At 55.3% G+C, this 12773-nt stretch overlaps 1 protein-coding gene across 3 annotated transcripts in view; it reads left to right on the plus strand.

Moving 5' to 3' along the window:
- Positions 1-203: 203 nt before the first annotated feature.
- Positions 204-12773, plus strand: part of ANKRD24 (ankyrin repeat domain 24) — a 30256-nt gene continuing 17686 nt past the window's right edge. For 2 of the 3 annotated variants that reach the window (XM_074939694.1, XM_074939695.1), the window contains exons 1-3: positions 7926-7979; positions 11894-12024; positions 12451-12539. In XM_074939694.1, the coding sequence (XP_074795795.1) occupies positions 7941-7979; positions 11894-12024; positions 12451-12539 (259 nt within the window). In that variant the 5' untranslated portion in view covers positions 7926-7940. Of the gene's footprint in view, positions 294-1957; positions 2188-3876; positions 3958-7925; positions 7980-11893; positions 12025-12450; positions 12540-12773 lie in introns of those variants that run through there. The other variant, XM_074939697.1, reaches the window with a different exon arrangement.

Consider the following 12773-nt stretch of genomic DNA (forward strand, 5'->3'; position numbering starts at 1 on the left):
GCTGGCCGGGCCGGCTAATGAAGGCTCCCGGCCCGCCCTGGCTCTGCGCGCCTCCTGGCAGCAGCAGCAGCATGTTCCCCCATCCGGCTCCTACGCGCAAGGGCGGCCAGGGGGCTCCGCAGGCTGCCCCCGCCCCAAGCACTGGCTCCGCAGCTCCCATTGGCCGGGAACCACAGCCAACGGGAGCTGCAGGGCAGGACCTGCAGACAGGGCAGAGCGCAGAGCTGCCTGGCTGCGCCTCCGCCTAGGAGCCAGAGGCGGGACGATGCCGCTGCTTCTGGGAGCTGCTTGAGGTAAGCGCCACCCGGAGCCTGCATCCCTGACCCCTTCCCACACCCCAACTCCCTGCCCCAGCCATGATCCCCCTCCCTCCGAACCCCTCAGTCCCAGCCCAGAGCACCCTCCTGCAACCCAAACCCCTCCTCCCCAGCCCCACACCAGAGCCTGCACCCCCTGCTGAAGCCCTCACTCCCCCCCACACACCAACCCCCTGAGCCAGCCCAGTGAAAATGAGCGAGTGAGTGAGGGTGGGGAGGAGAGTTTGCCACAAAGGGAGTGGGGGATGGAGTGAGTGGGGGGCGGGGCCTTGTAGAAGGGGTGGGGCCTCAGAGGAGGGGCAGGGCAGGGGGCGGGGCAAGGGTATTCAGTTTTGTGCAAGTAGAAAGTTGGTAACCATAGGGTTTTGACATATTTTCTGGTTTTCCTCCATAACTGTGAGGTCTAGAACTTTAAAAGAAAAACACATGCAATCAAAATTCTCACATACACTTGCCTCTGGGTGCTGGGGCTTTAAGAAATACCCCAAATATCACAAGATTTGCAATAAATTCACCAACGTTGGCTTTGCTGCCTAAGGGACGCATAAGATGACTGGCTGCATTTAAGGGGGTCTGTGGAATGCCTGGAATGTAGCTACAGAGTCCTAAAATGTATCTCCTGGGATCCTAAAATGTGGCCCACATGCTCTCTCCCATTAACCATATGGTGAGAACAAAGCTGTTTTTAGTATTGGCCTTCTCAAGCTATTTCTAGACATCTCCCAAGGACAATGCAAGCACACACGCAGGTCCCTTACCGTAATAAAGTCTAGGCTCTTGTGTGTTTTTCCCATCATATTTCCCAAGAGACATTTTTACTGTACCTTTGTTTGGCAGGGATAGTACCTCCTTGTCCATCTACAACATGCCCACCATGCTACAGTTGTTATAGGAAAATAAAACAATGATTAGAAAACACAGGCCCCAGTCCTGCATGAAACTCTGTGTTGGGTGCAGGGGGTCCATCTGCACGGTGATCAGTACAGAAGCAGGGCCATAGCACTGTCTAGTGATTAGAGCCTAGTGATTATGGGACTGTGGGGGGGAGGGTCAGGATACTTGGTTTTTATTCCTGACTCTGCCACTGCTTCATGCAGTGATCCTGGGTAAGTCACTTCACTGCTCTGTGCCTCCGTTTCTCCATCTGTAAATTTGGGAAAATAATATCCACCTCACAGTGGGGTTGCGTGAGGCAGACTCAGCCCTTGGGGAGCGCTATGAAGAAGGAAACACATCATTTAATAAAATGGTTAAACATTTTGGCCCAGAGTCACAAAGGTATTTAGGTTCCTAATATCCACTGAAAGCAATCGAAGTTATGACCCTAAATACCTTTGTGGATCCAGGCCTTTGGAACTCATGCCGAAGGGGAACATTTCACGCAACAAACTAAGGCCGTGATCCACCAAGCTGCTCCTCATGGATGGGCGTCTGTGACCACACAGAACCTGGCCGATGGATTTCACTGGGGCTCTGTGTAAGTGCTGGGATCCACCCACAGGAAGCAGCTTGCAGCATCACGGTCTAAAGAAATAAGGCCCAGATCCTCAAAAGTACATAGGCTCCTAACTTCTGAGTTGGGCCTAAATGAACAAGATCCTGGTGCAGGTGAATCATTTCCTTTTGCTGCTGCCCTCCAGGTCCTTAAAGGTACAGAGAATATGTAGCCTGGTTTTTGGGAGCTAGCAGAAAGTGAAAGCAAGCAGCCAGGCCTGGTCACAAGTCGAGAGCTGCTGAGCACCCATGGCTCCTGATGAAGTAACTGGGCTCGGCAGCCCCTATGCACAGAAAGGTGTTCAGTCAAATGCTGTCGCCACCATCCAGTACTGAGCAGCATCCTGCTTTGGAGAGGTAACTGTACCTGCAGCAGGTGAGTAACTTAATTCCCACTGCAGCTAAGTCCCACCCCTTGCCTATCCTCATTGGTGGTGACACCAGCTAGCTCCAGCTGGGCCACTTCTGATAGCGTGAGATTCCTTCAATGAGACTGAAGTAAGGAGACACGTCTCTCTTTCTTCTGCCCTGGGCACAGAACAGAGTGTGAGTGAGAAGGAGCCCACCCTGCTGCGCTCAGCACTACCAGCAAGGTAGGGAAGGGGTTTGGGAGGGGTGATGGAAAGGCCCCAGGGCTGAGTGAATAGCCACCCCGTTCTGCCGAGCCCTTCCAATGCAGATTTCACATCTTTAAGATCAGAAATGAGGGAATCTCTGCTGCTGGAGCTCAGTAAGTGTTGGGTCGAGCCATATAAATCACACTGCAGAGAGACATTTCCCCCATGGCATGAGACATGTCCTGAAGTGGACCCTCCAAAACTGCTGAGAATAGCGAGATTAGCAAGGAGGCACATTCCCCCTATGAAAGAGAGTGAGCTTGATGTTTACAAGGCAATGCCCATATGCCATGCTACATTGAGTCAGCTCCTCTTCTGGCAGGTTGCCTTGGCAGTAGAAGGCACGGCCCAGGCAAATTTAACAATCCGGTGTGGGATGAGGAGGGAGAGAGTGCTATCTAGTGGTTAGAGCAGAGGACTCAGAATCAGGACTCAGAGTTTCTGTTCCCAGTTCTGCTACCAATTTGCCAGTCAATCTTGGGCAACTCTTAGCTTCATCTCTCAATTTCCCCACCGGTAAAATGGAAATAAGAACGTCTAACACTAACGAGTGTTCTGAGGCTTCATTTATTGGCTCTAAAATGCCTTGAGAGCCCCAGGGGAAAGGCACTAGAGAACTTCTATAATAGAAGTTTATGTAATATAGAGTGCAGTGAACAAGGCAGAGGCTAGGGTAACAGGACACGGTGTGGCGTGCATCCCGACATGATGTGCCCAGAGGACAAGACACCCCATTTCTAACACAGGGTGCAGGCTAATGGTACCTTGATGGAAAGATCACACGACTCAGTGTGCCATGATGCATCTCAGTGGCAGAGCACAGAGCAACAGGCTGGCAGTTCCCTGTACAGGCCTCCTGCAAGAAATCAAACGTCAAGTGTTTTGAGGCAGTTGATGCTGGTGCAAGCAAACAAATGGAAGAGAAGGGACATGTGCATTTGAAATCAGCAACTGGCATCCCCTAAGCCAGTGGTTCTCAACCCATGGCCTGCGATCACTTGCGGCCCATGTGACATCCTCAGAGCCATACGGGTAATATATATATTGTGTGGATGTGGCCCACATAACACAGAGAGCTGCATATGCAGCCCACAATGGTAAATAGGTGGAGAACCACGGCCCTAAGGTTTGGCTTATTTTGGTGACAAGTCCATAAAGAAAGGTTGCATGAGTCTGAATTTTTGGATCGGGCCAAGCACCGCCTTGAGCCTCCATGAAGGCTACACTATGTCTTCCCGTTGCTCGTACACAGCAGTCTATTGAGTGGCTTGGTCTGGTGTCATGTATCATGACGGGAGGCATCTCCACCTTTAAACACTGAAAGGGTTTTGATTGCCTCACTGTCGGGGATGTGGGGAGAGGTGGGAATTTTGGAATTTACATCCGGCGTTTAGCTTCTGATAGAGAGCCCAGGCTTCACTTAAAACATCATTATGTTCCTTGTTCAGAGACTTCCCCTGAAACAGAGACAGAGCGTGAGAACTCAAGCCAGAATGAAAAGCCTGAAGGCCAAGTTTAAGAAGACTGAAGTGAGTATTGCTGAAGGGGGGCTGGGGTTTCAGTAGGGGGCGCTCTCCTTTGTGGCACTGCCAGATTGATGCCCCAGCATGATGCTAGCGGATACTATGCTGCTGTTTCTCCCATGAGAAATGAAGCGGAAACCCTAACTGCGATCATTCATTTTTGAACCCCATGGCATTTTTGCAAGAGTGAGGGTATTGCCACCCACGGCCAAATGACAGCTCGGGTCATTTACATTTGAGCAACCTAAGTTCCCCCCTGCGGTTTCAACTGGATGCAGCATTATCCACTCCTGGTCTGTCACCTAGGAGTCACAAAGGGTGTGTTTCATACTGTCAGCTTGGGAGGCGCTCTGGGCCCCCTCTGTATGAAGAGGATGCTGAAGTCATTATCTTTCCAGCCAAGGGTTCACCAGAACTAAATCTGAACATCCCCCGCCATTGACTACTGGAGCAAAGTGTCCTGGCCAGGCTAGAATGACGGCCTCCTCCCCTACTCTTGTGCTGTCCTTAGTCAACTGGTCTTTCTTTTCACCTGTATGTGTTACTCTAGTTCTGGCCTTCCATCTTCTGGGGCACAGCCAGCATCTGTGCTGTCTCACGTGGCCACCGAACTGTTTGCTAAATTCCAAATCCACTGCCTAACGCTGCCCTCCTTTACCTCCCTGCACTCCGCTGAGTGCCATGGGGTTGCCCAGGGGTAGCTGGACTCCTCTGGGCAGTGGCGAGTCTCCTGGTCTTCACTTGAAATGCTACAGCTGCACTGCTTCAGTGTAGATACTACAGCAATGGGAGAGTGACAGGAAACAGAGAAAGGCAGACAACTCACAAGGCTTGTTTGTGGCCTTTACATCTGTCGTGTGAGCAAGTTTCTTTCCCAGTCTGCTCTACAAAAGGTACCACCCTGCTCCCTGAGATTTGGCTTTATTAGCAAAACACTAACAACAGCACCACAAAGCTCAGATCGTGCCTTTTGCCCGGGCTTGACTGGTCCGAGCGTTCCTCCCTGCAGAGTGCTCAGCCCACTCTCTAGATCCTCTCTTGAAAGATCCACTCCCACCTCCTTGACTCAATGAGCCAGTAGAACCCCCTTGATCCTGCTGGGAAAGGGTTAACATCTGCAAACAGGGTGGGACACTTCAGCTAGTAGTCCCATCGAAGTCAGTCAGCCCAACTGTGCTCCCACTGAAGTCACAAAGACTACTGCAGACAGGACACCAGGCTGGGAGCCAGGGGAACCTAGCTCTGTTCCCAGTTAGCTTCCTGACTCATTGTTTGACCTTGGGCAAGTCACTGCCCCTCTATGCCTCAGCTTCCCCATCTGTAAAATGCGGATAATACTGCTCACTCACCTTTGCCAAGTGTTTTGAGACCAATGGATGCAAAATGCTCTAAAAGTGTGAAGTATTCTCATCACTCCTGGGAGTAGGGTGAGCAGGATTTGGTTCATTGGGCTTCATGCCAATGGCCTGAAGAAGCTGTTTCTTCCCACTCTCTGTGGAGTCCAGCATATAGACTGGTTTTTCCTGACAGAGGGTCATTCTCTATAATATCGCAGTGCGACAGGGTGCCATCACTGATTCAGCTGTCAGAAGTGGCTGCTTCTGTGCAATGGATCAAATTCCAGCTGGAAACAGGATCGTTCCAGAGAAAGGAACCGAAAGAAGGGGAAGAAATAAAGAGGGGGAGAAAAGAAAGACAAAGCAGAGTAAAGGAGAGAGAGCGTGGGGAGCGGAGGTGGAATTTTAGGCCATGATTCTACAGCCGACTCTGCATGGACAGATCCTTGTGCCTGACAGAGCCAGCTGCAGGTTTGGGGATTTTGTATTGCATTCACACAGCGAGAATGCATGGTCAAAGATCATGGATACGCACTCACTGAGCAGCCAGACGTGCAGTTATGTCTGCTCTCCACCTGGCACAGAGAGCTCTGGGTGGATCCATCCAACAGAACAGGGTCGCCGGCTTGCCATGGTACAGGAGAGGTTTCTCACTCAGGTTTCCAGATCTGCAGAGCCAAGCGAGTCAGGTTTCCACTGGGGCGGAAGTAAGCCTAGGAGGCAAAATCAACACTCTTCAATTATTTAGCAACAAAGAGGAGGACTCCAGAGCGCCAGCTTTAGCTTTGTGCATGCCGTGTGGATAAAAGGGCACTTCCCCTCCCAGCTGTAAGATGAAGGCAGAAGGGACGCTCTATTTCCCCATGTTATGTATCCTCACATCTTCTTGTCAACTGTCTAAATGGGCCATCTTGATTATCATTACAAAAGTTTTTTTCTCCTGCTGGTAATAGCTCATCTTAACTAATTAGCCTCTCACAGTTTGTATGGCAACTTATTTGTATGTATATATATTTCTTCTTACTATATGTGCCATTCTATGCATCCGATGAAGTGGGCTGTAGCCCACAAAAGCTTATGCTCTAATCAATTTGTTAGTCTCTAAGGTGCCACAAGTCCTCCTGTTCCTTTTTTGGAGGAGGAGGCTGTCTGTGGATCACCCATATGTGCAGAGGAATGGAGCTCGGAATAAAAACACAACCTCAAATTAGAAGGCAGAGAGAGAGCACTCTAACCTTGGCGTCTGGGTGCCAGGGCTGCAGATTTCATACCAAGCAGACACAGAGCTCTCATCTGAGGAACTGAATACGGAGTTCACATTCCACAGAAATAGGTTCACGTTGGTACTATTTTTTAATTTTTTTTTTAATTTAAAGTTTCCAGGTGGAGTAGCATAGTGTAAGCAGGATGCACGTGCCTGAGATGTTAGTCTCAGCCCTCTCCTTGACTCACCGTCTGCCTCTGGAAAAGTCACTTAGCAATTCTGTGCCTCAGTTTCCCCAGTCTACATAAGGGGAATAAAGATACGCACCTCCTTTGTAGCTCTATGGATTACAAGCATGCCTAGTGCTAGGCGTGGGGATCGCAGTGGGCATTTAAAGGCACATCCCGTTAATTTGAAATATTGCCCTTTAAAGCTATTAACCGGTGGGATGGCTCAGCAGGAAACAAGAGGTTGTCAGCCAGGTCCTCTCCTCAAAGGGTAACATTCATGACAAGCCCTGTGCCTCTGGACAGGAAGCCCAGTCTTCCCTTCCCACTGACATTCTCCCCCCAACTCCTTCCTAGCGACTAATGTAGGGTCCTTCCCCTTGGCATCTGTGCAAGGCAGAGCTGAGCTTAACTCTTTGCTCACCGGGGTCCTGGAAGTCCCAGTGCATCCCATCACACCATGATTTAGGGGGATTTTACCAGCCAAAGCCCGTGATTCCTGGCCCCCTGACTCTGATCACGCCAAAGTAGGCATCCAAACTGCTTCAGCCTTCTTCAGAGCCACATGGAAACAGGGACCCCAGTGTCAGCAACAGGGTAACAAGCCGATGTTGCTGTTAGTAAAGCAATCGTTCATATTTGGGGGTGGGCATCCCTATGGCCTGGGGTCACTGTCCCTTTGATTTGGAGTGGGAATCCTTGCAGGAGGGGTGCCTCTGCTCCCCCAGCTTTGGTTGGGGGTCCTTTCTGGGTTCCTGATCCCCTGCCTTGGGGGGGGGGGTGTGCAACTGCTCCCCCGGCTTTGGTTTGGGCGTCCTTTCTGCCTGGGGTTCCTGATCCCCTCTGCTTCCCTGGCTTTGGGGGAGGTCCCTGATGCCTGGTGTCCCCACTCCTCTGGCTTAGGGGGGGAGAGGAGGAAAGAGGCTCTGCTCCCCGGTTGGGGGTGGGTGGGTTCTCCGTTCCCTGGCCCTGTGGGGGGGTCGGTTTGGGGGAGTCCCCCCCGCCCGTGGCGGCTCTGCTCGGCAGTCGGGTCTCTCCGCAGGCAGGGGGCAGGCGCCGCCGGGCTCCCCCGCCGCCGGCCGAGGGAGGGAGGCGGATCCTCCGCTGCGCCTGGAGCCCGGCTCCGAGGGGCGGCAGCGCCGGGGTCCGGCGGCGGCGGAGGGTCCCGGCCGGCCGGGCTGGCTGGGTGGGTGGATGGCGGCCCGCCCGCTGCTGGGCACCATGAAGCAGATCTGCCTCTGCGCCGCCGCCTCCTTCGCGGTACGTCCCGACCGACCTTGCCTGGCCCGGCCGCCGCCGGCTCCCGCTGGGCATCTGCCGCACCGCGGGCCGGCCCCAGCTCCCCGGCCGGGCTGCCCCACACCCCTTGCCCCCCAGCTCCCCGGGCTGCCCCTGGCCCCCCAGCTCCCCGGCCGGGCTGTCCATGCACCCCTGGCCCCCCAGCTCCCCGGCTGGGCTGCCCCTGGCCCCCCAGCTCCCCGGGCTGCCCACGCCCCCCCGGCCCCCCAGCTCCCCGGCCGGGCTGCCCATGCACCCCCGGCCCCCCAGCTCCCCGGCCGGGCTGCCCCACACCCCTTGCCCCCCAGCTCCCCGGGCTGCCCCCGGCCCCCCAGCTCCTTGGGCTGCCTACGCCCCCCCGGCCCCCCAGCTCCCCGGCCGGGCTGCCCCCGGCCTCCCAGCTCCCCGGGCTGCCCACGCCCCCCCGGCCCCCCAGCTCCCCGGCCGGGCTGCCCCCGGCCTCCCAGCTCCCCGGGCTGCCCACGCCCCCCCGGCCCCCCAGCTCCCCGGCCGGGCTGCCCCCGGCCTCCCAGCTCCCCGGGCTGCCCACGCCCCCCCGGCCCCCCAGCTCCCCGGCCGGGCTGCCCCCGGCCTCCCAGCTCCCCGGGCTGCCCACGCCCCCCCGGCCCCCCAGCTCCCCGGTCGGGCTGCCCCCGGCCTCCCAGCTCCCCGGGCTGTCCACGCCCCCCCGGCCCCCCAGCTCCCCGGGCGGGCTGCCCCCGGCCCCCCAGCTCCCCGGCCGGGCTGCCCATGCACCCCCGGCCCCCCAGCTCCCCGGCCGGGCTGCCCATGCACCCCCGGCCCCCCAGCCGGGCTGCCCATGCACCCCCGGCCCCCCAGCTCCCCGGCTCCCCGGCCGGGCTGCCCATGCACCCCCGGCCTCCCCGCTCCCGGGCCGGGCTGCCCCTGCCCCCCCAGCCCCCCAGCTCCCCGGCCGGGCTGCCCCTGCCCCCCCAGCCCCCCAGCTCCCCGGCCGGGCTGCCCCTGCCCCCTGTCCCCCAGCTCCCTGGCTGGGCTGCCCGTGCACCCCCTGCCCCTGATCCCAGCTTCACTGGTTGCCCTTTCACCCCTTTCCCTGCATCTCCTCCTACCCCCGACCCCTGGGCCAGACCTACACCTGCTGCATTTCTCCCCCCACCTGCTCCCCCTGTGCCAGGGTGGGGGAGAGCATGGGGTCTGGCTCAGGGCCTGCCTTATCTGGGGATCAGCTGGATCCCATCCCTGCTAGCACACCTGCAATTCCCTCTCCTGCCCACCCTATCAGATGGTGCCCTGGCCTAGGCTCCTTGTCTTGCCCCTGCCCCTGTCTGACCTCGGGGGAGCACAGGTTATATCTCCAGCCTACCCATCAATTTCCTCATCCCCGGGAGGCTGATCCCCCCCACTCCCTGCCCCCTATCTACCTACCTGCCCAGGGGTTACTCTAGGCTGCTGGAACCAGCGTGAGTTCATGTCAGTGAGATCCTTAGGAACAAGGCAGCTGTTCCTCGTGGGATGTGCTCCCCAGAGGAGCTGGGTGTCTGTGGCTTCTGTTGATTTCAAGATGAATTGCGGGGCTCAGCACCCATCCGGCTTGGTGGTGTCAGTGTGGCCCGGGGTTCTGAGGGCTGGACCATCAAAGGTGGCTAGTGGTAGCATGGGCCCTGGGATTAGGAGTAGTTTAGGAGCCGGTCTGCAGGGATAGACGACATTCCCTGCTCTCTAAAGGTGACTTCCATTTTCACCGCAGCTGAATCGTCTTTTATAGGCAGCCACTCTCTTGATTTAATTAGGAGCCTCAGTGCTTTCCCCCTCCACCAGTACTTGGTGTCATTGAATTAAACCTGCACCCCGGCACTTCAGTACCCGGGGAGAGCAAATGTGGAACCCTGCAGCCCCGATGGGGTGGTGGTGATTGTGATTAGGCCCTGAGTCTGCAAAAGTTTGTGCCCATGCTTAGCTGCGTGCACCGTGATGTGCAAATGTAAGCACATATGTAAGGCTTTACAGGATCAGGACCTTAATGGGGAACTGTGGCTGCATCTTGACTGCAGGGAGACAAGCAAGGGATGAAACCTATGAGAGGTGTTCTTTAATCTGCTGGAATGGGAGCGAGGTGAAAAGTGGCGTGTTCCCACAGATTTCCATGAATTCTGCTGTGAGTTTTCTGGGTAGAGTTCAGCTCGCTTGGTTTCCAGGTGTTGGTGGCGGCTTGCAACGCAGACCAGTGGATTCTCAGCGTTTTACAGAAAAGTAAAACGCAAAGCTGGTTACAAGACAAAAAGAAAACTTCTCTGGCAGGCACGGAGATCAAAGCGTGATGTCAGCTGGGATTCCCCGGAACCAGGTTGCCAGCCAAACCGCAGGGAGTTCAGAGAAGAGCAGCAAACCTGCAGAGAGGCTGGAGGGACTGTCTTGTGAGCACTGCGTCAAAGAAGGAAAGCCGTTTTTCAAAAGCAGTCACTGATTTTGAGGGCCTCGGTTATTGGTTGCCCTCTGATTTCCAGAGGGGTTTGGTGACGGGTGCTGGGCAGCTCTGGAAATCAGGCCCCAGGTGTCTGAAATTGTGCAATGAAAGAGCAGTGGCATGTCTATGCTAAGGGAAAATACAGCGCTTCCTACGGCTACGGAGGGGGCTCGTCTGTCGATGTAGGTAATCCCCCTCTCCGAGTGGCAGCAGCTAGGTGGGTGGAAGAATTCTTCCATCGACCCGACTACGTGTAGACCCAGGGCTAGGTCAGCTTAACTCTACGGCACTTAGGGGTGTGAAAAGGCGGTAGCTAGATGGATGGGAGAATTCTATCTGCACAGGGGGTTAGGTTAGTTTAATTGCATTGCTCAAGGGTGTGGATATTTCACACCTGTGAGGTCGTTATACTACCTTGTTTCCGAGTGTAGACCAGACCTAGGCTGATCTAGATGTGCAGTGTGGAACAGGGCTGTTGCACCCAAAGTCAGCCGACACTTCTGACAGAGCTGGCCCAAATTGGGCTAGTTTGGCTAAGGGGGCCTGAGCCTGACTCTGAACTCAAGGAGAGTTTTGCCCCTGTGTTGTTCTCTTTATTTGGGTTCTTACCCATTGCCTGTCACCACTGTCTCAGGGCACCCAAGGAAAGAAACCCCACGTAGTGAAGGGCGTAAACACCAGGGAAAGAGCAGAATTATTTAGACCAGCAGAAGGGGGCGAAAGCACTAGGGGGAATTGGATAAAATGAAGAAAATGTAGGGTAAATATCAGTACAATCTTCTAAGATTGCGGAATGGTCTCCCTCAGGGAAAGGAGCCCCATCATCCGGGCCCTTTCAAACTAGATGGGACTAAGCTTGAGAAAATAGAGGGGACAGCCCAGCCCTGCCTTGGTTGAGGGACTGCACCAGATGGGTCGAGGAGTCTTTTCCATTTCTGATTTCTGTGCATTGCGGAGACCATGTCGTGCGCCAATTGTGGGGACTCCATTGTGGCACTGAGTGGAATCCTTCGTGCTTGGGGTGTGTCAGTTCCCTCTTAAGATCCGACTATGGCTAAGGAAGCTCAGCCGAACAGCCTGCAATCAGCCTGCCTACGGAGCTCATCTGCCCCATTCCTGCAGTACTGTGAGCTCCCCTCCGGGGTTAATGTGTTTATCCTCGCGGCACCCCCCTGTGGTAGGGCAGTGATGATATTTCATTGCACCGATGGGGAGCAGAGGGCCCGGGTCCTCCAAGGTATAAAGGTGCCTAACAGCAGGATCTAGGCCTAAGTGACTTGCCCAAGGTCACACAGGGAATCTGTGGCAGAGCAGGGAATCAACCCTGGAGCTCCTAGTTCCCCGGCTAGCATCCCAACTTCCTCTGTTGGATGTATCCTTTTCTCCTCCCCCTCTGGTGGGCTGCAGTAGGGCTCCAAAGTCCCTGATTTTGCCCCTGTTTGGGTTTCAGAGCCACAACTGGGGTAAGAATGATGAGAAGCTCCTACAGGCCGTGGACTACAACGACCCCGAGAAGGTGACGGCTCTACTCCTCCGCAAGGGCCTGGTCCCCACCAAACTGGACTCGGAGGGCAAATCCGCGTGAGTCACTTCCCCTGCTAAAGAGACTGGGCCAGCGTCTCAGTTCCCCCCATCTCTGGGTTTGGGGTGATAGCTTTAAGGCACCGTTGTCCTCTCCATAGTGTGGGGCCTTGCCTGGGCTGTGGCGTATGTGAGAGCAACCCTAAGGCTGCTCTCTCTCACACTTTGCTTCTCACAGCTCCCCTATTCACAAGTGGCCCTATGGTAACAAACCAGTGGGCATGGCCAAGAGTTGATCAGCAACCCTACAAAAATAAACCAGAGAGGAAGAGACTGGCAAGGAAACAGATTAGTAACAAGTTGGGGTTTTTAAAGGATTTTTTTAAATATGGAAACTTCTCGGATTCTAGCCTTTTAAGCAGAGGTGGTGGCGGGAGGGGTCTCTGGAGTATGAATGGTGACGGGAGCTCCCCGGTTGTGCCACAGGTTCCACCTGGCTGCAATGAGAGGGAACGTGGACTGCCTGGAAGTGATGCTCGCTCATGGAGCGGACGCCATGACCACAGACAGCTCCGGTAGGCAGCGTGGTCTGACTCCCCCTTATGTGACGTGACAGTGGGGACGTTGACTTGGGCCATTTTGAGCTGGACAAAGCAGTAGAAAACATCCTGCTGAGACCGCTCCTGTACTGTGCAAGGGGCATAGGAATTAAATGGGACCTTATGGATCTCTGCCCTGTCTAGTTTCTGTGTTTCCCAGCCATAGGATCAACCCCATTCCTGTGGAGCTGCCAAGCTTCCCCTTTCTGA

The sequence above is a fragment of the Natator depressus genome, chromosome 25 (genome assembly GCF_965152275.1).
Source record: "Natator depressus isolate rNatDep1 chromosome 25, rNatDep2.hap1, whole genome shotgun sequence".
Classification (NCBI taxonomy): Eukaryota; Metazoa; Chordata; order Testudines; family Cheloniidae; genus Natator; species Natator depressus.